The 26844-nt window shown below is 42.4% G+C and overlaps 1 protein-coding gene across 2 annotated transcripts in view; it reads right to left on the reverse strand.

The window, feature by feature from the left end:
* BAZ1B (bromodomain adjacent to zinc finger domain 1B) overlaps positions 1-26844 on the reverse strand; it is a 70518-nt gene that overhangs the window by 32620 nt on the left and 11054 nt on the right. For both annotated transcript variants that reach the window (XM_044283910.1, XM_044283909.1), the window contains exons 3-9: positions 23997-24141; positions 10916-11120; positions 9744-9865; positions 7108-7305; positions 3867-5541; positions 2915-3053; positions 2674-2789 (exon numbers count right to left, since the gene is read on the reverse strand). In XM_044283910.1, coding sequence (XP_044139845.1) covers positions 2674-2789; positions 2915-3053; positions 3867-5541; positions 7108-7305; positions 9744-9865; positions 10916-11120; positions 23997-24141 — 2600 coding nt within the window. The remainder of the gene's footprint in view (positions 1-2673; positions 2790-2914; positions 3054-3866; positions 5542-7107; positions 7306-9743; positions 9866-10915; positions 11121-23996; positions 24142-26844) is intronic.

A 26844-nucleotide genomic window follows, 5' to 3' on the forward strand; every position in this document is an offset into this window, starting at 1 on the left:
TTATATTGAAAAAAGGCCATATACAGCACTAATTTTTATTAAACTTTTCATATTAACAAACAAGACAAGGGGGGCTAGCAGTTTGCCGCCCCAACAAAGTCTACATGACAAAATGACATGTCATTGGTACGGATCTTTTTAAGATTGTAACGCACATGACAAAGGCTAGTACCCTGTCCCACAGTTCATTAAGACACAGTCCATCTTATGGTATGCGCAATGATCCCATTCCCAGTGTTGCCTTACTGCCTGGTAATAGATACCAATTCGTATATCTGAATTATTATTTCCCCCCTATTGTAAAACATCAAAATAAACCAAGTCACTTTTGAAAAAAGGCCACCATTCTGGAGTGTGCTGAATAGCATCCAATCGGTTTAATGTTATGACTTTCATTAGCTGAACAATTACCTCCTCCCTAGAAGGAACCCCGGGATGTAGCCAATCTAGCAATGAGCATCATTTTACTGTCAAGAGGGACGTCATCACCACCATGGGGTGGAGTAGAGAAAAATAAAATGACCTGAGCCTGCAAGGGAAGCGCAATAGCTCAGAACACTAAAAACCAAAAAAAAAAAAAAAAAAAACCAACAACAACACAACTCTACTTTAGGGCTTTGACATATGCAACGAAGGAGGTCCGCTGCAGGGCAAGCGCATTTTGGGCATGCCACAAATCTGCAACCGCTGGGTGTGGTAGGATATTAAAGACGTAAACTGCCCTATGTATAAACCGAATGCGAGTTTCCAACCATTGTTCATTGACCACTGCCCTTCTGACAAACCCTCAACCGCCTTCTTCGGCACATCTACATCATCTAGCAACAGCCTCAACGATTTGAAGACTTTGTGGGAAGACAACTTCAGTATGCAAGACAGTCCCTTACCTAATGCCCAGTTGCCCACATTTGACGTAGTCAAAGTGATTCATCACAAGGTCCTGGTGCTGATATCGTAATTTGTTTCAGCAAAAAGTTTTAATTTGTACATATGGTAGAAGACTACTCAGGGAAACCTGGAACATGTGATGAAGCTCTGTTAAAGACAACCAGCAATGGTCTTCTAAATTCCAAAAGGTCCCTAGGAATCTTAATGTCTCCCTGCTTCTAGCTAGAGAACAGTTAATTCGATGTCCCTTGGGGGAAGCAAGGATTATGTCACAGACACGTACTTAGAGATCTGGAAAGAAAGACTCAAATACAACAGTTTAATAAAAAGTTAGTTGAATTAAAAACCTGATGTGAAATGAGATCTGCTGCCATCAAGTGGCAAAGCAGCAAATTGCACATCGCTAAATATTTAAAAAGAGGAAGACCATAATAAAATGGTATCTGAACTTTCAGCACAACTTTGCATAAATCCACAACCCATAGTACAAGCCAATATAAAAGACTTTGCGACTTGTATTTGTTTTACCTTTTATTTATATGTACTGTAAATGAAAAATTACAATAAAAAGATTTAAAAAAGAGTTTGTAATACATCTTACTAGAGAAAAAAATAAATAAAAATAACCTTCTCTACAGAAGTCTATGGAGGGGAAGAAGTGAGGTGTGGGGAGAGACAACCACAGACACAAACGCTGCTGAAGCTTCTAGTACGTTTTCCACCTCATCCTAGTGATGGATTCACAGCTACACTGCCTAGTACTATAGTAGAATGTATTCAATGCTGCTGCTGATGTGTGAAATAGACAGGGGAAGAGGATCTCATCTTCTGTGTGCTATATATGGGAAACATAGTAGCTAAGGCTACTTTCATACTAGCGGCACAGACCTGCCGCTAGTGACAGTGTGCCCCCGGACTGCCGCGCCATCGCCAATGACTAATGGAGGCGGAGTTCGGGCAGCGCACGGCGAGAGGCTGCCGGAATAAAAACTACCACATTTATTCCAGCAGCCTCTCGCCGTGCCTCTGCCGAAACTCCGCCCCCCACTCCCATTATAGTCAATGGGGATGGAGAGGCAGTCCGGGGGCACACGGTCACTAGAGGCAGGACGGATCCGGCAAGCTGTACACCCAACGGTACAGCCTGCTGGAGGTCCGTGCCGCTAGTGTGAAAGTAGCCTAACCTCCACCGACTATCACAGGGAAAATTGAGAATTAAAAGGTGTAATTACATGCAAAAAAATTAAATCAGACATCATATAGTACATGACAATATCTCTAACAAAACTAGGACCAGCCTTCTGTAATGCAGATCCAGAAGTCTACTCATTCATTGCTTTTGTAAGTTTTCTATTAAGCTGGCAGCTCAAGGGGCCTTTTCTTTCTGCTTTAGTTTTCCTTCTATCACAACTCAAGAGTCTGTTGAAGGATGAAACTGAGCATGTGCAGCCAGGTCAGACAAAAATTGGCGCAATACAGAATAAATGTAGGTAAACTAAAATTTTACAAAAAGTATTCAGATCAAGTTGCTGGTTTAAAAATAACTGTAGAATATTTTTCACGAGAGAACCCTTTTAAGCTGGATTCACATGTCTGAGTAATACGTACATATAGTACAGCCAGAACTTGGATGTGCCAATCTGGCCTCAGACATCGCACTTGTAGTAAGGACCACTGGTCAGAAATGCAGAATACAGATCATAATAGCCAGATATATAGCATCAGTCCTCATGTACACACATACATACTAGAAACACTATGGTAAGTTAAGAAACAATATGCTACCTTCTCCATCTTGCTCTTCATCTTCTTTAGGAAGACTGAAGTGGTAATTAATACTGTCATGTACCCAACACTTCTCAATGAAAAGTCCAGGAGTGCCATCAGAGAACAACCAGTACCTGCAAATAATGAATGTGTCACATGAACTGTGAAAAGTCACAGCTAAAGAGAAAAAAAAAAGTAAAAAAAAATTGCTAAAAGCGTTCAGAAAGTCAGTGTATGCAAGCCATGTTCAGAACCACACCTGTTATGGTTGCGATCTGTGCCAAGTGGTGACCTTCTCAATACTTGCTTGGCTTTGGCAATGCCTTCATGAAATGCTTTCTCTGCAGTGGCTTTCTGCTTGCGCATTCTCTCTTCTTCTGCCTCCTTTTGATATCTTTCTGCAAGAGTTAAGTAAAAAGTTGCCAACTAAATGTTTGAAGATTACAGTTTTTTGCTTGCACCTTACTACAGTTCCATTCTCTGCAGTATTCCTGCTGCCCTTTTTTTCCTCATATAGCAGCTGTGATAGGCCTGAATATGGCACTACTGCTGCAGCCCATCAGCCTACCTGAGGTCTACAGCAGAGGACAGCGACTGCCTGCAGCAGTGAGCGGCAGATCACAGTAGTGTGCCTTGATTCGGCACATCAACGCTGCCGTTTAAAAAGAAAATAGCTGTGTAGGGGATGAGAACGTTAATCTGCAGAATTGTCCTTTTCCTTCTGTGTCTGTCTTGTCTCCCATATAGTTCATTTTATGATATACAGAGTATGTAGTGACCAGGTCATTTCCCAGATTTCTTTTTCTCTTCCTTAGAAGATAGAAAGTCATCTTGTGAGGAGTGGTTGCTATGGGTGGAATCTTAAACCAGTGGTATGTGAACACAATTAGTGGTTATGGATTATCACCACAGCAGCAACATCATATATGAAAATTTAATTTTGAGTGAAAATATGACAGTTATTCGTTAATTATCTAAGGCAACCCCTTTAACCTACATCACACAACACGGGATCCACCATTCATTATACATAATGGTCACAGCTCCCTACCAAGTATACCAGTTTCCGATGTCCAAGTGGCAACAGCGCAAAGCGAATTAAGAAATAAATTACAAGATAATTTGCCGTATAGGAGTATTGTAAACGGCTGAGTTCAAGACAAAGGAAACCGTATTAAAAAGGTAAGACTTCGGTACTGCAGTATGCTTACCTTTTGTAATCTTTGCATGTTCTTCCTTTTCTTTCTTGGCTTGAATTGCCTGTAGCCTCCTGCTCTTCACAGCACTTATCATATCCTCTGGTTCGGGCTCTGGCTCGGGCTCTGGCTCTGCTGTTTGTTCAGTTTTATTCCCCTTTTCACTTTTTTTAGCTGACGGTTTGAATTGAGGGCTTTCTTCTTTACCCTTGACTCCCTGCTCTTTTCTCTTTTGTTTTTCTGCACGCTTCTTATCATTTTCCTCTTTCAGCATAGCCAACCGCTCCTTCCACAACTCTGCTGAATGCTGCTGCTGAGTTTCCACATGGTCCTGAACAGAGTAAGTCATAAGGATACGGTGACAGAGAGCAGCAAGGATATGAAGTTTTTCTTCTGTTGTGAGTTCAAAAAATTCAGAATTTTCCAGTTTCTCCAAGAACTCATCTTCCACTTCATCATCCTGGAAGACCGCAGATCCTTCACTCTCCTCGTCTCCTTTATCGGTAGCTTCACTTTCTCCAGCTGGCAAATCAGACTTTCGCAGACAAAGACGAACAAGCTCAGAAGCAGAATGAAGGGTAAGTGGGATTTCGGATAACTTCATACCCAGCTCTGCATAGTCTTCCGCTATCTCATCTTGAAGGAGGGTCTGTAAAAGTACGACAAGCGCTCTGTTCAGATACAGAAAGCCCCCTTTCTCTGCCGCAAGTGCCTCCATTAGGGAAACTGCAGTGACAGGATGCTGGCCATCTGGAAGCAGCAACTCAGAGTAACAGCTCAGAAATTCTACCACCATAGCTACATCCCCAAATAACGTATTTGGTAACCCTTCTGGGGTATCAACTAGCTTAAATGTTGGCAGGTTCTTTCCAGATAATTCCTTGTCCTCAAACCTTTTCCGTTTCTCTTGTCGCTCCTGCTTCTCTTTCTGTTTGCGCTCCCGAGCTTTTTCTTTGATGCGTGCCTTCAATGCCTCCCTCTTCATACGCATCTGCTCCTCTCTTTCTGCCTCAGTCATTAAAGCCCAACGCTTACGCTCCTCAAGCAACTCATACCGTTTCTGCACTAATTCCTTAAGTTCATCAGGAAGTCTATTCCGGTCTTCATCAGAAAGAAGTCTGGCCACCTTAGAGATGAGCGCTGAAATAGCACCTTTTCTGTCTTCACGATTCTTGTTCTCCCGGTAGTAAGAAACCAGATGGAGAGCAGCAGGGGGGAGACGTTTATGCAGCTTACTTGCCGACTTAGGAGTAAAGGAACCAGTTTTTGGTGTTCGTGCAGATTTTGGGGTACTCTTTGCCATATCCAATAAAGTCATTTGCTTAAGTTTAGAGTTTTTCTGGTTCTTTTTAGGGGAACGAACCTTACCAGACAGTTTCTGCCCATTGATCATATGGGCACTTTTCTTTTTCCCTGTAACAGTACCTTTCTTAAGGCTGGCATTCACTTGAGCAGGACTCATGATCTTCATTAATTTTTCAAGTTCCTCCGGTGAATATTTCCCTTTTAAAGGGGAGCCAGGGGCTAATTTCTTAAGATTTACTTGACACCATGTAGTTGGGCCGAGGGGGGATTTTTTGCCTTTTAAAGCATTTTTTCTGCCTTCAGTTTTTGTTTTTTTTGATGGTTTTTGGTCAGGAGACCCTAAACTCTTTCTCTTGGTTGCTGGAGTGGGATTTGAAGTCATATACTAAAAAGCAAGTGAGAAAAAAAGCCAACATAAATCTCACATCACACAAACAAAAAGTGTGCAACAGTGCTGTATGAATATGGCCAACCAATTAATGTCATGTAGAAAAATAAAATAAAAAAATTCAAGGGTTTTTACAGAAAGGAGCGAATTTATTACCAGTGCTCTAGGTGGTGAAAAAAAATATGGTAGTAGAAGAAAATCCAAATGCTTGAGAAAATTAGTAGAAATTTATACTAACAGTCATTAGCCAGACATATGAAGTTCCACATTTTGTTAAACTTTTAAATTGTACCTAAAAAAGTTTTTTTTTAAAGTCTACTGTATATGCACTAAAATTATTTTTCTAATATATTTTTTAGACACTGCACCAGGCAAGGCTTTAGGAGAGTGGAACGAGAGGATACAGGGCAGGAGCTCAGCATAGCAAATCACTCCTCTGCCCACCTATGACAGGCTTTAGGAGTACAGCACTGGTACAGACAGAAGCAGCGACGTGCTAAGGAGCTCCTGTCTGTACAGCACTCAGCGCGGGTGCACGGGAATCCACACTCCCATACACAGCAGAGTATAGAAGTGCAGATTGCAAAGCGCTATAGGCCCTTTAACTTAATGTGCATATAATTGCATAGGAAAACAGAAAAATAAAGGATATTAAAAAAAATTTCAGGGCATTTACAGTAGGTTTTAATATACTTTATAAGTTATAAGTTTAGGTACACTTTGAAGCCATAGCATAAGCCCGCGCGGACCATGACAACCTAACCACAGAGCAGCACTGGCTTAAGCTACAGAAGTCGTATAAATGAGGAGTGAGGTGAGTGGCAGGTACAGTATTGTGATAGCATCAAATTGAGCAACTTTGCATGCTGCCTATTTGGTTATCCATTAGCCACTCCTATACCAAAAGAAATAAATATAGATTTTAAAAAATGTGGATTTTAAGACCTTATCTGCATGCAAAGCAACACTGTCAATTACACCAGATTTTAGACTAAATATCAGTCAGTGGAGAGCGTAGTTTGTCAGATTTAGAGTACTTTCACACTTGCGTTTTTTATTTTCCAGCATAGAGTTCCGTCACAGAGGCTCTATACTGGAAAAGAACTGATCATTTTTATCCCCATGCATTCTGAATGAAGAGTAATCCTTTCAGGATGCATTATGATGTCTTCAGTTCAGTCGTTTTGACTGATCAGGCAAAAGAGAAAACAGCAGCATGCTACGGTTTTCTCTCCGTTGTTCCGGCATGCGCATATCGGTAAAAATGTGAAAAAAAATTTACAAGGCGGATCCGTCCTTGCAATGCATTTGTGAGACGGATCCGCATCCGGATCCGTCTCACAAATGCTTTCAGTCAGCGGCAGATCCGGCGGGCAGTCCCGACGACGGAACTGCCTGCCGGATCACACTGCCACAAGTGTGAAAGTACCCATACTCTAATTTTATTAATGAGTATGCAAACATTTGTTCAGAATGAAAAAAAATATATATAATAATTCAATGCATGCTACAAGCAGTTATTTTCTTGAGCCAATTCAAAATTGTGGGCCTCTGTTTACTTACTTTATGAGGATCCAGTAAAAAGTCACTAAACTTGCTGGGCAGAGAGTACTTTTTGACCAGCTCATCCTCAACAACCCAAGGAGCATTCTCTCCTGTGCCTAATCTCAGCGAGTAATGACGAATGAAGTAACGAAGTATTTCTTTATTTGGAGGTCGTTCAGAGCGGTATAGACTGTCCACGGGAACCATGCTGATTATCTGAACAGGAAGAAAATGACTTAACAATGGATAGTGAGAAGGTTGCAATATACCATGTGCATGGCTGATCCCAATTATATTGTTTGCCACTGTCTACATGACCCTAACATCCTGCAACTCTGTACAGCGATGTCACCACTTACATCAGCCCTTGTCTACTATAAAGCAACTGCAACTCCCTTGATACATAAGCTTTTTGTTCTTCCTAGGTGTCAAGTCACCTTGCAACCAAATCTCTCCCTAAGGCCTCATGCACACGACAGTATTTTTTTCACAGTCCGCAAAAACGGGGTCCGTAGGTCCGTGATCGGTTTTTCGTCCGTGGGTCTTCCTTGATTTTTGGAGGATCCACGGACATGAAAAAAAAAAAAAAAAAGTCGTTTTGGTGTCCGCCTGGCCGTGGAGCCAAACGGATCCGTCCTGAATTACAATGCAAGTCAATGGGGACGGATCCGTTTAACGTTGAGACAATATGGTGCAATTTCAAACGGATCCGTCCCCATTGACTTTCAATGTAAAGTCAGGAGTCCCTTTTATACCATCGGAGTTTTCTCCAATCCGATGGTATATTTTAACTTGAAGCGTCCCCATCACCATGGGAACGCCTCTATGTTAGAATATACTGTCTGATATGAGCTAGATCGTGAAACTCTGATCCGACAGTATATTCTAACACAGAGGCGTTCCCATGGTGATGGGGACGGTTCAGGTTAGAATATACTGAAAAACTGTACATGACTGCCCCCTGCTGCCTGGCAGCAGGGGGCAGACCCCCCCCTGTTTTTAACTCATTGGTGGCCAGTGGGCCCTCTCCCCTCCCTCCCCCTCCTAATTAAAATCTCCCCCCCTATCATTGGTGGCAGTGGAGAGTACCGATCGGAGTCCCAGTGTAATCGCTGGGGCTCCAATCTAACCATGGCAACCGGGACACTACTGCAGTCCCAGTTGCCATGGTTACTTAGCAATTTGTAGAAGCTTCATACTTACCTGCGAGCTGCGATGTCTGTGTCCGGCCGGGAGCTCCTCCTACTGGTAAGTGAAAGGTCTGTGCGGCGCATTGCCTATAGCACAGACCTGTCACTTACCAGTAGGAGGAGCTCCCGGCCGGTCACAGACATCGCTGCTCGCAGGCAAGTATGATGCTTCTACAAATTGCTAAGTAACCATGGCAACCGGGACTGCAGTAGCGTCCCGTTTGCCATGGTTACCGATCGGAGCCCCAGCGATTAAACTGGGACTCCGATCGGTACTCTCCACTGCCACCAATGATAGGGGGGCGATTTTAATTAGGAGGGGGAGGGAGGGGAGAGGGCCCACTGACCACCAACGAGTTTTCTACAGCGGAGGAAGGGGGGGCCCACTGGACACCAATGAGTTAACTACAGGGGAGAGAGGGGGGGCTGGCTACCAACAAGTTAACTACAGGGGAGGGGGGGGGGAGGGGGGTGGTCCACTGGCCACCAATGAGTTAACTACAGGGGAGGGAGCGGCTGCACTGGCCAGCAATGAGTTAAGGGGGGGGGGGGGGGGGGGGGGGGCCCAGTCATGTACACAGTTTTTCAGTATATTCTAACCTGAAGCATCCCCATCACCATGAGAACGCCTCCGTGTTAGAATATACTGTCGGATCTGAGTTTTCACAAAGTGAAAACTCACCTCTGAAAAAGCTTTTATGCAGACGGATCTTCGGATCCGTCTGTATGAAAGTAACCTACGGACACGGATGTCAATCTTGTGTGCATCAGTGTTCTTTCACGGACCCATTGACTTGAATGGGTCCGTGAACTGTTGTCCGTCAAAAAAATAGGACAGGACAGGTCATATTTTTTTGACGGACAGGAAACACGGATCACGGTCTCGGCTGAAAAACGGTGCATTTTCAGATTTTTCCACGGGCCCATTGAAAGTTAATGGGTCCGCGGAAAAAAAAAAAAAACGGAAAACGGCACAACGGCCACAGATGCACACAACGGTCGTGTGCATGAGGCCCAAGGCTGGGTTCACACCTGAGCGTTTTACCGCGCGTTCCTACGTGCTGTAAAACGCTCAACAAGGAGAAGCCAATGCTTCCCTATGGGAATGGTTCTCACCTGGGCGTTTTACAGCGCGTACGATCGTGCAGTAAAACGCCCGACGCTCCAAGAAGTACATGAGCTTCTTTGGGACGTCTTGTCGCGCGTTCCCGTACATAGACTTTCGGGAACGCGCGACAATGGGCGTTCGCTTGTCTCTGTATGCGCGATTGCAAACGCCGGTACAATCACGCATACAGAGCGCTCCTTTCAGAACGCTCAGGTGTGAACCCAGCGTAAAACAGTCAAGCAACTTCAATAAAAAAAAGTCAGACAGATGGCACAGTTTTTTGATACATGACCAATGCAGTCAGGTAGCCCTAACCCAATTGTTATGTAACAAACTATGAATGGAAGTACACCCACCTTATCTTCATTCAGCAATTTCACATCATATTTGTGTGGCAAAAATTTAGGTGGGGCCCATTTTTTCTCCTCTTTTTTCAAGGTGGCAGGGAGTTTACGAGGTGAGCGTCTTGCTCTGTCACCTGGAACAAAAAAAAAAATAATAATAATTCACTTTAAATATACCCAAAACTACTGCTGAGGATTGAGCGGTTTAATCCAACGGCCCATATAAACTACTACTACCCTCCTTAATTTTCCAAACGAAAATATGTTTGAAATCATGGTTGTTGCAAAATCTACATGTCTTACAAAACAGCTTTGGATGATGATTTGCAAACTCTAATCTCCGAAGGAGATGATTTTCAATGAACATACAAACATGTCAAAAAGGTACCCATCAGGTCTATTTTTTATTTTTTTTGGGGGGTGGGGGGGAGGATTTTAGGTCAGTCTTTAAAATGTGTGAGGAAGGGTCTAATTTATGACAAGGTGCAAGCCTCATCATAAGGCCTCTCGCACACGAACGTTGTGCATCCGTTCCGTGCATTGGGGACCGCAATTGGGCAACATCCGTGTGGTGGCCTGGACGGATCGAGACCCATTCAACTTGATGGGTCAGTGATCCGTCCATAACACAAAAAAATAAATAAAATAAGAACAAGTTCTATTATTTTGTGGTGTGGAGGCACGGACAGAAACACCACAGAAGCACTCCGTAGTGCTTCCGATCCGCATTTCCGTGATTGCAGACCCGTTCAAGTGAATGGGTCTGCATCTGTGACATGGAGTGCAGACAGGCAGGGGCCCGTGTATTGCGGACACGCCGTATGCAGGCCGCAATACGGCAATGGGCACACAACGTTCGTGTGCAGGAGACCTAAATTAGATACATCCCCTAGAAGTCTATGCACCAGAATGAAATCTACGAAAGCTTGTATAATTTGTCTTTATTTAGTCCATAAAACTGGCGCAAAAGATGATAAAGGTGTCTGGCATACTGGCTCCACCACCCCATTTTTTGGAAAGTGGTGAGGGAATAATAATAAAAATAAAAAAAATAATAATAATACGCTACTTGCGGCAAAATTTGTCACCAGTGAAGATTAAAAAGTTAGTGTTTGACTTTTTTTTTTATGCCAGAGTGGTGATACATGTCACATTATGGTAGCCACTTGTATCATATAACTTACTTTCTCTTAGTGCACATAGACTGTCTCTCTGATTGTGCTCTTCTTCTTTAAGCTGGTTTTCCTGTGCAACCTGACTGGAGTTCTCTTTGTCACTAGATGGAGAATCACACGCTCCCTCAGCCTTCTTCTCTGCACTTGACTGTTCATCTTTCTCTAGAGGATGAATCTTTACAATTTTGATCCTTATGTATTTTTCAGGAGCTGTCTGAGTAGGAAGAATGAGAGAGAAAATTTAATAAATATATATATATATATATATATATATATATATATATATATATATAATTACACACACACAGTACAGACCAAAAGTTTGGACACACCTTTTTTTTTTCTGTATTTTCACGACTATGAAAATTGTAGATTCACACTGAAGGCATCAAAACTATGAATTAACACATGTGGAATTATATACATAACAAAAGTGTGAAACAACTGAAAATGTCATATTCTAGGTTCTTTAAAATAGCCACCTTTTGCTTTGATTACCGCTTTGCACACTCTTGAGCTTCAAGAGGTAGTCACCTGAAATGGTCTTCCAACGGCCATGCTGGTTCAGTATGCCTTCAATTTTGAATAAATCCCCAACAGTGTCACCAGCAAAGCACCCCCACACCATCACACCTCCTCCTCCATGCTTTACGGTGGGAACCAGGCATGTAGAGTACATCCGTTAACCTTTTCTGCGTCGCACAAAGACACAGTGGTTGGAAGCAACGATCTCAAATTTGGACTCATCGGACCAAAGCACAGATTTCCACTGGTCTAATGTCCATTCCTTGTGTTCTTTAGCCCAAACAAGTCTCTTCTGCTTGTTGCCTGTCCTTAGCAGTGGTTTCCTAGCAGATATTCTACCATGAAGGCCTGATTCACACAGTCTCCGCTTAACAGTTGTTCTAGAGATGTGTCTGCTGCTAGAACTCTGTGTGGCATTGACCTGGTCTCTAATCTGAGCTGCTGTTAACCTGCGATTTCTGAGGCTGGTGACTCGGATGACCTTATCCTCCGCAGCAGAGGTGACTCTTGGTCTTCCTTTCCTGGGGCTGTCCGCATGTGAGCCAGTTTCTTTGTAGCGCTTGATGGTTTTTGTGACTGCACTTGGGGACACTTTCAAAGTTTTCCCAATTTTTCAGACTGACTGACCTTCATTTCTAAAAGTAATGATGGCCGCTCGTTTTTCTTTACTTAGCTGCTTTTTTCTTGCCATAATACAAATTCTAACTGTGTATCCACCTGACTTCTCCACAACGCAACTGATGGTCCCAACCCCATTTATAAGGCAAGAAATCCCACTTATTAAACCTGACAGGGCACACCCGTGAAATGAAAACCATTTCAGGTGACTACCTCTTGAAGCTCATCAAGAGAATGCCAAGAGTGTGCAAAGCAGTAATCAAAGCAAAAGGTGGCTACTTTGAAGAACCTAGAATAGGACATATTTTCAGTTCCACACTTTTTTGTTATGTATATAATTCCACGTGTTAATTCATAGTTTTGATGATGTCTTCAGTGTGAATCTACAATTTTCATAGTCAAGAAAATAAAACTCTTTGAATGAGAACGTGTGTCCAAACTGTCTGTACGGTATATAATATGAGTATATTACAAAAATAGAAAGTCCGATAAACAGCTTGAATGAAAACCACAATGCATATTTCTTTCAAAATTTACTCACTTGACTAACTCAATTGCACATGCAGCAACTGCTTCACAGCCACTCCGCAGGAAAGCTGAAGTGGTCTCTTGGTTGGATAATACAGCTATCACTTAGACTAAAACTACGTTCACACAAACAATTTTGTGGAACGGGTACGGACCCTTTAATTTCAATGGGGCCGCAAAAGATGCGGACAGCACACGGTGCAGTCTACATTCATAGATTTTTTTAAAAAAATTATATATTTTTTACATAAAACTTGCTTAGCTCAGTTATATATCAGATTTTCAGTGCTATATTTTTTTCATAACTCAGACACCCCCTTTAAAGAAAAAGACTTCTAGTGCAGAGAGTGATTTTGTGGGACTGATAGCAGGTGGGAGAGATCCTTGAAAATTATGTTTTTGCATTTTAGTACTGCCATTTAAGGTTTTTTTTTCTATTTCTCTGCTTGATTAAGGGGAGTGGACTGGGCAACCAGGTGCTATAAATTGAACCACTGAAATGCCTGAGCTTGCGCTACTAAGTGGGCTTCTGATTAAGTGGAGTTAAAGAAAAGGAGCGGGAAACTAAAGTTGGATAGAATTTCCTTGTGTGTTGGTGGCTTGATTCTAGATAGTCCTTCAACTACAGCAGACAGGGTCAAATTCTAACTCATATTTACTGTTTTACTTTTTTACTGTTCATCCCCATTAACCCCTTCACGACTGCAATCTGTATATATACGTGATAGCTGCACATACCCCGTGCAGCTACCACGTATATATACGTTCTGGCAGCTCTTTAATCCAAGCGCTGCAAAACGCTTGGATTAAAGCTTCTGCCCCTGCCCTGTATGCTGTCACGGACAGCATACAGTGCAGTAATGCCGACAAGGGACCAATCAGTGGCCCCTTGCCGGCAATCGATCCGATTGGTTAGTCTGTGCAGACTAACTAATCGGATCGCTGTGTGAAAAAAATGCCGGTTTCAGGCTCTGATCTGCGGTCTGCAGATCAGAGCCTGAAATCGGTAATGTGTCCTGAAGCCCCCGTGCCCCCTTGAAGCCCCCGATCTGTGCCCCGTTCTTGTCCTGCCCCCCCCCCCCCGATGCGGTCCGCCCCCTCCTGCCCCGACCTGCGCCCCCTTCTTGTCCATCATCTTCTGCTACTTCCTCCCGATGCGGTCCGCCCCTTCCTGTAAGTAATGAAATGCTGCCCCCCTCTCCTCTCCCCAGTTTCCAGCGATGCCCCGTCCCCTGCCCCCGATGCGGTCCCCCTTCTGTGTGTGATGGCGGCGACTCCATTCCTGAGCCGCCGCCATCAGCAGCGTGTGTCAGCTCTATGCTGACACTGCTGTAACCCCATAGATGCCGCAGTAGCGGCATCCATAGGGTTAATAGAGGGAGAGGGCTCCCTCTCTCTCAACCATCAGGGCTGCTGCGATCGCAGCGCCCGATGGTTGCCATGGCAACCGGACGCTTTGCAAAGGCGTCCGGTTGCCATGGTATAGGCGTCCAGTGCTGCCACCTACTGATTGCATTATACTTTGCAATGCAAGAGCATTGCAAAGTATAGTACAACCATCAGCCCCACTGGATCTTCAAGATCCAAGAGGGAACTGATAAAAAAAAAAAAGTGAAAATAATAAAAGTAAAAATAAATAAAAATGTAAAAAATAAATTTCCTTTTCCTATAAAAAAACAAAACACACATATTAGGTGTCACCGCGTCCGTAACGACCATCTCTATAAATATATCACATCATCAACACCGTCCAATAAACACCATAAAAAATAAAAACTGTAAAAAAAATTAGCCATTTTTGTCACCTTACATCACAAAAAGTGCAACACCAAGCGATCAAAAAAGGCGTATATACCCCAAAATAGTACCAAACCGTTACCTAATCCCGCAAAAAAGTAGCCCATATTTAAGACAATCTCCCAAAAAATAAAAAGCTATGGCTCTCAGACTATGGAGACACTAAAACATCCTTTTTTTGGTTTCAGAAATGTTATTATTGTGTAAAACTTAAATAAGAAAAGGTATACATATTGGGTATTGCCACGTCTGTAACGATCTGCTCTATAAAACTGTCACATGACCTAACCCCTCAGATGAACGCTGTAAAAAAAAAAAAAAAAGTTCCAAAACAGCCAATTTTTGGCCATCTTGTCCCATAGTGTAATAATGAATGATCAAAAAATCCTATGTACCCAAAATGGTACCAATAAAAACCTCAACTCTTTCTGAAAAAAATGAGCCCCTGCACAAGACGATCGGTAGAAAAATAAAAAAACATATGGCGTTCAGAAAACCAATCCAGCAAAATCTGCCTTCCAAAAACCGTATGGCATTCCTTTCCTTCTGCGCCCTGCCGTGTGCCCGTACAGCAGTTTACGACCACATGTGGGGTGTTTCTGTAAACCGCAGAATCAGAGTAATAAATATTGAGTTTTGTTTGGCTGTTAACCCTTAATGTGTTAAAGAAAAAAAATTAATAAAATAGAAAATCTGCTAAAAAAGTGAAATCTAGAAATTTCATCTCCATTTTCCTTTAATTCTTGTGGAACACCTAAAGGGTTAATAACGTTTGTAAAATTGGTTTTAAGTAACTTGAGGGGTGTAGTTTCCATAATTGGGTCATTTATGGGGGTATACACTATGTAAGCCCCACAAAGTGACTTCAGACCTGAACTAGTCCTTAAAAAGTGGGTTTTGGAAATTTTCTTAAAAATTTTAAGAATTGCTTCTAAACTTCTAAGCCTTGTAATGTCCTAAAAAAAAAAAAAAAAAATAACATTTCCAAAATGATGCCAACATAAAGTAGACATATGGGGAATGTTATGTAATAAATATTTTATGAGGTATCACTGTCTGTTTTCGAAGCAGAGAAATTGAAGTTTAGAAAATTGCAAATTTTTACAATTTTTTGGTAAATATGGGATTTTTTCATAAATAAAAGGTGATATATTGACTCAAATTTATGACTCATGAAGTACAATGTGTCACGAGAAAACAATCTCAGAATGGCGTGGATAAGTAAAAGTGTTCCAAAGCTATTACCACATAAAGTGACGCATGTCAGATTTGTAAATTTTGACCTGGACATTGGGGCATCAATGACCCTTGGTCATGAAAGGGTTAAACATGTGCTCCATGGACAATGCCACTAAGTGTGTGTCCTGTTCTAAGTCAACTGTCTAAAATTAATACAAATAAGTCACAGGGGCCTGATGGGATACACCCAAAGCTATTAAAAGAGCTCAGCAGTGAACTAGCAAAACCATTAACAGATTTATTTAACCAATCACTGGCAACAGGAGTCGTCCCAGAAGATTGGAAATTAGCAAATGTTGTGCCCTTTCACAAGAAAGGTAGTAGGGAGGAATCGGGCAACATAGGCCAGTAAGCCTGACAACAATAGTGGGGAAATTAATGGAAACCATACTTAAGGAGAGGATTGTGGAACATCTAAAATCCCATGGATTGAAAGATGAAAAACAGCATGGGTTTACTTCAGGGAGATCATGTCAAACTAATCTTATAGATTTTTTTGATTGGGTGACTAAAATAATAGATGGAGGAGGTGCAGTAGACATCGCTTATCTAGACTTTAGTAAGGCTTTTGATACTGTCCCACATAGAAGGCTTATCAATAAAGTGCAGTCTTTGGGCTTGGACTCCCATATTGTTGAATGGATTAGGCAGTGGCTGAGGGACAGGCAACAGAGGGTTGTAGTCAATTGAGTATATTCAGACCATGGTCTTGTTACCAGTGGGGTACCTCAGGGATCTGTTCTGGGACCCATATTGTTTAATATCTTTATCAGCGAAATTGCAGAAGGCCTCAATGATAAGGTGTGTCTTTTTGCTGATGACACAAAGATTTGTAACAGGGTTGATGTTCCTGGGAGGGATACACCAAATGGAAAAGGACTAAGGCTGGGTTTACACCCGAGCGCTTTACAGCGCGTTCCTACGCGCTGTAAAACACTCAAGGAGAAGCCAATGCTTTCCTATGGGAATGGTTCTCACCTGGGCGTTTTACAGATCGTACGATCGTGCTATAAAACGCCAGACGCCCCAAGAAGTACATGAGCTTCTTTGGGGCATCTTGTCGCGCGTTCCCGTACATAGACTTTCGGGAACGCGCGACAATGGGCGTTCGCTTGTCTCTGTATGCGCGATTGCAAACGCGGGTACAATAGCGCATACAGAGCGCTCCTTTCAGAACGCTCAGGTGTGAACCCAGCGTTAGGAAAACTAGAGGAATGGTCAAAAATCTGGCAACTAAAATTTAATGTTGATAAGTGCAAGATAATGCACCTGGGACGTAAAAACCCTAGAGCAGAATATAAAATCAGTGATACAGTCCTAACCTCAGTATCTGAGGAAAGGGATTTAGGGATCATTATTTCAGAAGACTTAAAGGTAGGCAGACAATGTCATAGAGCAGCAGGAAATGCTAGCAGAATGCTTGGGTGTATAGGGAGAGGAATTACCAGTAGAAAGAGGGAGGTGCTCATGCCGCTCTACAGAGCACTAGTGAGACCTCATTTGGAGTATTGTGCTCAGTACTGGAGACCATATCTCCAGAAGGATATTAATACTCTGGAGAGAGTTCAGAGAAGAGCTACTAAACTGGTACATAGATTGCAGGATAAAACTTACCAGGAAAGATTAAAGGACCTTAACATGTATAGCTTGGAAGAAAGATGAGACAGAGGGGATATGATAGAAACTTTTAAATACATAAAGGGAATTAACAAGGTAAGAGGAGAGAATATTTAAAAGAAAAACTGCTACAAGAGGACATAGTTTTAAATTAGAGGGGCAAAGGTTTAAAAGTAATATCAGGAAGTATTACTTTACTGAGAGTAGTGGATGCATGGAATAGCCTTCCTGCAGAAGTGGTAGCTGCAAATATAGTGAAGGAGTTTAAGCATACATGGGATAGGCATAAGGCCATCCTTCATATAAGATAGGGCCAGGGGCTATCCATAGTATTTAGTATATTGGGTAGACTAGATGGGCCAAATGGTTCTCATCTGCCAACACATTCTATGTATGCATGCCTTGAAGAGCCATTCAAGGGTGAATACATTTGCACTAGATGCAATCATGTTGCAGATATGGAAGCCCAGATCTTGGATCTAAATAAGCAGCTTTAAATACTTAGGCGCATTGCAAAACCGGAGAGAGGCTTAGACCTTACTGTCCAGGCACTGGCGGGGGTCAGTGAAATGGAGGTGGAAGGAGGAGGGCAAGATCAGGACTATCAGATCAGCAGTTGGGTTAATGTAGAAAGAAGGGGTAGAGGAAAAAGTGCCAGGGAGGCTAGTCCTGAGCTGGCACGCCCTAGTAAATATGCCTGTTTGGCTGATATAAGGAATGAAAGCCCAGGGCCAGCAGCACTGCAGCAGGTCGTTTCTCCTAGCAACCAGGAGGATATCCGCTGCAAGAAGGATTGTAAAAGGAGTGCAGCAAAGGTCAGACAGATGCTGGTGGTAGGGGACTCTTATTAGGCGGACAGACAGGGTCATCTGTCGCTGAGACCATGAATGCCGAACAATGTGCTTGCTGTCTGCCGGGTGCTCGGGTTCGGCATATTGTGGATCGGACTGACAGATTTCTTGGTGGGGCTGGGGAAGACCCGGTGGTCATGGTACACATTGGCATCAATGACAGTCAATGGGAGATGGAAGGTCCTTAAAAATTATTTTAGGGAGCTAGGTGAGAAGCTCAAGTCCAGGACCTCCGAGGTAGTGTTTTCAGAAATACTACCAGTGCCACTAAAGAGACAACGGGAGCTTAGGGAGTTAAATAAGTGGCTCAGAAGCTGGTGCAGGAAGGAAGGGTTTATGGAGAACTGGGCCGACTTCGCGGTCGGTTATAGGCTCTACAGTAGGGACAGGCTGCACCCTAATGGGGAGGGTGCAACTGCCCTGGGGGAAAAAAAATTGTTATACGGCTGGAGGAGCTTTTAAACTAGGATGGGGGGGGGGGGGTCGTGTAGATAGAGAGTGGGTTATAGAAGGGGACAGTGGGGATTTAGTGGGGGCTGGGGTTATCAAGGAAAATAGGGAGAAGACTGGGCATAACTATACAATTTATAAAAAAAATAAAAAAAAAAGAACTGCTGGTAACAATAACCTGTTACATACAAAAATTAACCAAAAAACCCCAGATAATCACTTTATAGGTAATAGTAATTTAAAATGTATTTTCACAAATGCCAGAAGTCTGGGTAGAAAAATGGGGGAGCTGGAGGCTACGGTACTAGAAGAACACATAGATGTAGTTGGTGAGGCTGAGACATGGTTGGACTCTTCACATTACTGGGCTGTTAATATAGAGGGTTTTACACCATTTAGAAAAGATAGGATCAATAGAACAGGTGGCGGCGTGTGCCTGTATGTGAGTAGTGATCTGAAGACAAGTGTGAAAGAGGCAAGTGTGGGTGAGGATGGTGATGTGGAAACCTTATGGGTGGAAGTTCAAAGGGATCTAAACACTGAAAAAAAAATTATACTTTGTGTAAACTATAGACCCACTAACATGACAGAGGAGATAGAAACACAACTGTATAACCAAATAGAGGGCGACACAGGCTGGTACAGTGGTCATAATGGGGGATTTTAACTTCCCAGACATTGACTGGGGACATGATTCTGTCTCCACTGCAAAGGGGAGAAAATTCCTCTCCTTGCCCGAGGACCACTTTATGGGCCAGTTTGTAGAAGCTCCCACTAGCGGCAATGCTCTGTTGGATCTGGTAATTTTTAATGATGTAGAGCTTGTTGGTAATGTTACTGTTCGAGAAACACTAGGAAATAGTGACCACAATATAATTATATTCCCCCTAAACTATAAGAAGCAAACTGTCAAGAAAGAGCAGAGAATTTCAAAAAGCCTAATTTCCCTGGGTAGAGGGCAGAATTTCAGGGCATAGACTGGGTGCAGCTACTGTCACATAATACAAAGGATAAATGGGAGAGCTTCAAATCCACATTGAGTAATTGCACTAAAAAAAAATGAATCCCTTTAGGTAACAAGAATAAACTGCTAAAATTAAACACCCCCATGGCTTACAACTACTGTAAAAAGAGCAAAAAAAGACAAAAAGAGGGCATTTAAAAAATACAAGTCTGAGGGGTCTGCTGTAGCGTTTGAAGATTACAAAGGACTTAATAAAATCTGCAAAAAGGAGATAAAATTAGCAAAGATACAAAACGAACAGCAGGTAGCAAAAGAAAAAAAGAAAGCAAAACAAAGCCCAAAAAGTTTTTTAAATATATAAATTCGGGATCGACCGATTATCGGATTTACTGATATTATCGGCTGATATTCAGGATTTTGAACGCTATCGGTATCGGCATTTATTTTGCCGATATTCCGATAGCGTATGGGGAACACAGATCGCGCTGCTGACAGCGCTCTCCGTGTTCCCCTTAGCAGTACAGGGGAGAAGGAAGCAGCGTCTCCTCCCCCTGTGATGATGCTGCTGCTGCCAATGAAAGGACAGGGGACAAGAGGGGAGGAGCTATGGCCACTGCGCCACCAATGAAGCTTAATCTCTCATTTATTCATATACAGGAGGCGGGAGCTGCAGGATCACATAGCCGACTCCCGACCTCTATGAGCAGCAGCTGCGATCTGCGGTAGTTAACCCCTCAGGTGCCGCGGATCGCAGCTACTGCTCATAGAGGTCGGGAGCCGGCTATGTGATTCTGCAGCAAGCTCCCGCCTCCTGTATATGAATGAGGGAGGGGTTGTCCAAGTTATATTTATTGATGACCTATCCCCAGGATAGGTCATCAATATCAGATCGGAGGGGGTCCGACACCCGGCACCCCCTCCGATCAGCTGTTTGAAGAGAAGGCGTGCGCGGTGTCAGCGCTGCCTTCTCTTCACCTTCTAGCCGTTGCATCTGCAGTGGTGAGCAGGTGTAATTACACCCAAGCCTTCCTATTGAAATGAATGGGACGGCTTGGGTGTAATTACACCTGCTCACCACTGCAGATGCAACGGCTAAAAGGTAAACAGTGAAGAGGAGGCAGCGCTGACACTGTGCGAGTCTCCTCTTCAAACAGCTGATCGGAGGGGGTGCCGGGTCATCAAGAAATATAACTTGGACAACCCCTTTAATCTTCTTCATTGGTGGCGCAGTGCGCGCGCCCCCCCCCCCCCAACCCCAGTATTAGACATTGGCGGCGCAGTGCGTCTCCCCCCCAAGCCCCCCCAGTATTAAGCATTGGTGGCGCATTGCGCCCCTCCACAGGATCCCCTCTCCCCTCCGATCGGAGCCCCAGCAGTGTAATGCTGGGGCTCCGATCGGTTACCATGGGATCCTGGACACTACTGAAGCCCTGGCGCCATGGTAAGCTCCATGCTGCTGTGTGCACAAAGCACAGAGCAGCAGGGACAGTGTGAGCTCCTATTCACCCTGATAGATCACTATCAGGGTGAATAGGACAAGGGTTCTAGTCCCTAAGGGGGCTAAAAGTTTGTAAAAAAAAAAAAGTTACAAAAATAAAAAACACCAAAATATTAAGTATAAGTGAAAAAGAAAGACTTACAAAAAAATAAAAATATACACATTAACAATAAACATTAATTTTCAGCAGATTTGTGGGAATTTTTTATTTTTTTTTTCAAAAATAAAAATTCCCAGAATATCGGTATAAATTATCGGCTATCGGCCTGAAAGTTCACAAATTATCGGTATCGGCCCTAAAAAAAAAAAAAAATCAATATCGGTCGATCCCTAATATAAATGCTAAAAAAAACAATGTCTGAGCAGGTTGGGGGGTAGTCACTGAAGATAAGGAAAAGTCAGAGTTCCTAAATAGTTTTTTTTAGCTCTGTATATACAAAAGAGAAAGGAGGTGATATCTGTGGCTCCGGGGTTGTTAGTACATCCAGTATTATACTAAATTGGCTAAATGTAGATATGGTCCAAGATGTTAAATCGGGTAAATGTGAACAAAACTCCGGGTCCAGGTGGATTACACCCAAGAGTGCTTAAAGAGCTCTCTGTTCAGTCATTGCTGTGCCCCTGTTTATAATTTTTAAGGATTCTCTAGGGACTGGTACAGTGCCAAGTGATTGCCGCAAGGCAAACGTGGTGCCCATATTCAAAAAAAAGGTCCTCCACAGGTAATTATAGACGAGTTAGTTTAACTTTTGTTGTGGGAAAAAATGTTTGAAGGAATCTTAAGGGACTATATACAGGAGTATGTGACTATTAATAATATTATAAGTGATAACCAACATGGGTTTTCCAAGGACAGAAGTTGTCAGACTAAGGCTACTTTCACACTTGCGTTTGGGGTTCTGCTTGTGAGATCCGTTTGAGAGCTCTCACAAGTGGCCCCGAACAGATCCGTACATCCCTAATGCATTCTGATTGGATAAGGATCCGCTCAGAATGCATCAGTATGGCTCTGTTACGCCTCCATTCCGCTCAGGAGGCGGACACCCAAACGCTGCTTGCAGCGTTGGTGTCCGCCTAACCGTGCGGAGCCAAACTGATCCATCCTGATCCGTCCGTTTGACGTTGACACAATATGGTGCAATTGCAAACAGATCCGTCCCCCATTGACTTTCAATGTAAAGTCAGGACGGATCCGTCTGACTAACAATTAGACTTTTTTCTGAAATAGAATGCAGACGGATCCATTCTGAACGGATACCATCGTTTGCATTATAGGTGCGGATCCGTCTCTGAAGATACCAGACCGAACGCAAGTGTGAAAGTAGCCTAACCCGATTTGTTTTTATGAGGTGTAGTAGTAGTAGTAGCCTGGACAGAGGCATGGCTGTGGCGTTTCTGGATTTTGCAAAGGTTTTTGATACTGTCCCTCAGATGTTTAATAGGTAAAGTAAGGTCAATAGGCCTGGAAAGTATAGTTTTTAATTGGATTGAAAACTGACTGAAGAACCGTGTCCAGAGAGTTGTGATTAATGATTCCTATGAACACTCAGTTATTGTGCATCAACTTGACAAATTAGGTTCAATGTGGACAAATGTAAAATTATGCATCTTGGTAGTAATCTCTGCTTAATATGTCCTAGGTGATTAGCACTGGGAGAGTCACTTATAGAGAAGGATTTGGGTGTCCTTGTGGATGGTAGATTAAATTATAGTATACAATGTCAATCAGCTGCTTCTAAGGCCACCGGGATATTGTCATGCATTAAAACGAAGCATGGACTCGCAGGGCAGGGATGTAATATTAGCACTTTACAAAGCGTTGGTGCAGCCTCATCTGGAATATGCAGTTCAGTTCTGGGCACCAGTACATAGAAAGGATGCTCTGCAGCTGGAAAAAATACAGAGGAGAGCTACTAAAATTACAAGCGGGATGTAGGGTCTTAGTTATGAAGAAAGATCAAAATAATTGAATTTATTTAGTCTTGAGAAGAAACATCTAGAGGGAGGGGGAGGGGGGCGACATGATTAACCTGTACAAGTATATAAATGGGCCATACAAAATACGGTGAAAAGCTGTTCCATGTTAAAATGTGCTCAAAAGACAAGGGGGCACTGCCTCCGACTGAAGAAGAAAACGTTCAGTCTCCAGAAGCGTCAAAGCTTCTTTACTGTGAATCTGTGGAATAGACTCTCTCAGGACAAGGTCACAGCAGGAACAGTGTACAGTTTAAAAAAGGGTTTAGACGAATTCTTAAAAGTTAAAAACATAAATGCTTATGAAAACGTGTAGAAATCTGAGTCTCACTTCCTTCTGGGATTCGCGTCCCCCACCTATCCCTTGGTTGAACGTTTGTCTTTTCAACCGTATTAACTATGCAACTATCATTTGTTAAAAGGAGCACTGTTTTTTTTTTTGCTAGATTATTAGAGCTAGGCATGTATACCTGAGTTAGTCTGTCAATGATTTCTAAAAGATCTGTAACTACCTTATAATAACAGCTTTGAATAATGTCCTCTGTCCCTTTCCACTGCTTCCTTAAAAGACCGTTGCTAGGGGTCACCTGTCTCCGGCTAAAAAGACGGAGGGGTGGTCCTTCACACTGTATGCCTGCATTAGGCTTCAGAGTGAGGAGGCATGTCTCAGTAATCCAATTTGATTGGCTGGCAAGGAGATGCTCCAATCTGATTAGCTGGCAAGTTTGTATGTGACCTGAGGGAATGCAGTTTTGGCCTCAGAGAAGCAGCAGAGGAGCCATCTTGAGAAGATCCTCATAATGTAGGATTCAAAACAGCCGTAACTAAGGGGAAAACTCAAGAAAAACAGTGGTATGTGAAGAAACTAAGGATAGCTTTAAGCATAATGCTGCTGCAGCTGTAACATATGCTAAAATTGATTTTTTTTAATCAAAAATATAATTTAACAGTTTACCATCTATCCATATAAACATACATCACTGTTAGTCCTTTATAGAGAAATAATAGGTGGAGTCAAATTGCAGATACCTCAAAGTCACACTCTTCATCAATGGCATACTTTGTCATTATATCCATCCACGCTTGGTCCACTAGCTTGTCTAAGGAGATTGTGTTATGGTGCACTATCTCCAGCACCTGCTTCTCATACCAGACGGGAAACTCTTCTTTTAGTCTGTAATAAGCACAGCACTGTGAAAATCAAATACAAGCAGACTTTATCCTATGTAATCATATGGAGGAAGCAGAAGGAATATTTTACTGTAGGCCATTTCAACCGATTCTGTTCACACCTGCAGTGTAGTTTCCAATCCATTTATAATAGAAATGTTTAATGTCAGATATTACCAGAGACAATAGTCCTTTGTTTTGTCAGAAAGAATTGCGCAGTATGTGTTGCTATTCTTACAGTCAAATCTGCCCGAATATGTGACTCAGTAATGTACAATGCAATAAGGAGGACCTGTCAGCACCCCTGACATGTCCTTTGACTGAGTTGTATTTTCCATGCAACAATGTCAGCCGTGCAGTCAAGCCGCAAATTATAGAACATGTCCTATTCTTGCCCATCTTGCAGACAATAGGCATTGTTTTTTTCAATGAGGCACGCGACTGACTGGATCCAAGATTTGCGGACTGCAAAATGGGTCCAGTTGTGTGAATGCATTAAAAAGATTTCCCAGAATTGTTATTACATGAGGACTGCATGTATTTGCATACAAGGTGTGGAGGCACAGGCTAGAAAACAATGAAAGCACAGTCTGAAAAAGTAGATGGAGTATGCCTTTAGCCTTCTCTTATGATAAAAGACCTGAATGTCTAAATTAGTGATACTAAGGGCCACAGAAGATTACAAGGCATCTGTCACAAGGTTTGTACCTATGACACTGGCTGACCTGTTACATGTGCACTTGGTGCTGAAGATATCTGTGTTGCTCCCATGTTCATGTGTGTCCACATTGCTGAGAAAATCGGAATTAGACTTACCGGTAATTCCGTTTCCTTGAATCCACCATGATGGTTTACACATGAGATTGACCCCTTTGACCTCTGCAGGGGCAGGAACACAGGAGATAGCGTTAAAAAGCCGCCACCCACTCTCTCCCTTCAGTGTTTACCAATTACCTAAGTGGGTGCTTTCAAATTTTTTACCCTATAACAAAAAGGTAAAGGCAAAAGAATTTATTTTTTTCGTATTACTTCATATTTATTATCGGTATGGTTAAGGGAAGGAATATACGAGCAGTCATGGTGGATTCAAGGAAACAGAATTAGATACACCAGCCTTTTCCGCTCAAGAAGCCATCGCTCTGGTGGAATGGGCTTTTATTTTCGTAGGACATGAAAGACCCATTAGAGCGCAGCAGCAGGATATGGTAGTTGTAATCCAGCAACCTATGGATGCTTTGGAACGCTTCTTCCCTTTATTGTGACCTGGGAACTGAATCAACAGATTGTCTTAGTGGCTTCCAGGTACTGGATGATAGTTTCCCTTACATCTAAGAGATGGAATTGTCCTTCTGTAGGGTTTTGTGGGTCACTATAAAATGACGGTAAGAATTTCTTGGTCCCAATAGAAGTCAGAGATATCCTTTGGAAGGAACTCCAGGTCTAATCTTAGCACTATCCTGTCAGGAAATATTGAAAGATAAGGTTCTCTGCATTAGAGGGCCTGTATTTCCCCCCAGACGTCTAGCCATTGTTATGGCTATTAAGAAGGATGTTTTAACCCCTTAAGGATTTTCCATTTTTTGCGTTTTCGTTTTTCACTCCCCACCTTCCCATAGTCCTAACTTTTATTTTTCCATTCACATAGCCTTATGAGGGCTTATTTTTTGCGGGACAAGTTGTACTTTCTAATTGCACCATTTACGGTTGCATATCATGTAGTAGGGAGAGGGGAAAAAAAAAATATACAATTCTGATAAAGGTTTTTTATTTATTTTTTACACTGTACACTATGCAGTAAAATTGACCTGTTCTCTTCATTCACCAGGTCAGTACGGTTCCAATGATACACTTGTAAAATTTTTCTTGCATTTTAATACTGAATAAATTAAAATGAAAACCTTTGAGGACATTTTTTTTTCCATAACCATATTCTGACCCCTATAGCTTTTTTTGTAGCCATGTCTACGGTGCTGTGAGGGGGCTCATTTTTGGCGTGACGATCTGTTCTTTTCAGTGATAATTTTAAGTGTGTGTGACTTTTTGGTCACTTATTAAAAAGTAATTGGTTAGTTGAAGTGACCAAAAAAATAGCAAAAATTGGCCGTCTATTTTTTAACCGCTACGCCATTTGCCATTAATATTCTTATATTTTAATAGTATGGGCATTTTTGCACGTTGCAATGCCCATGATTATTTTTTTTATTGGTTAAATATTTTTATTTTAAGGAAAGGTGGGTGATATGAACTTTTTTTTTTTATATATTTGTAAAAACTTTTTTTACACTTTAAGTCACCTTGGCTGACAATAACTGGCAATCATTCGATTGCCCATAGTATTCAGTGATAAGTAAATATCCATCATTGAAGACTTCATTTGCACTCTATCAATACAAGGCTGCCACCTAGTGGCCTGCATTGATATATACATCTAATTGACTGAAGCTTGCTTGAGGCTTCGGTCAATTAGCTCAAGGTAACAGATTTCCCCAATCTCAGCCGGGGAAAGGACCACGGCATCTGAAAGGTAAGGTTACTTTGACACTTGCGTTCAGAGCGGATTCGACTAGGGTCTGCACAGACGGATCCGCTCATATAATGCAGATGATGGGATCCGTTCAGAACGGATCCGTCTGCATTATATTTTAGAAAAAATTCTAAGTGTGAAAGTATCTCAGACGGATTTGTCCAGACTTTGCATTGAAAGTCA

Source organism: Bufo gargarizans, chromosome 3 (assembly GCF_014858855.1).
Source record: "Bufo gargarizans isolate SCDJY-AF-19 chromosome 3, ASM1485885v1, whole genome shotgun sequence".
NCBI classification, from domain to species: domain Eukaryota; kingdom Metazoa; phylum Chordata; class Amphibia; order Anura; family Bufonidae; genus Bufo; species Bufo gargarizans.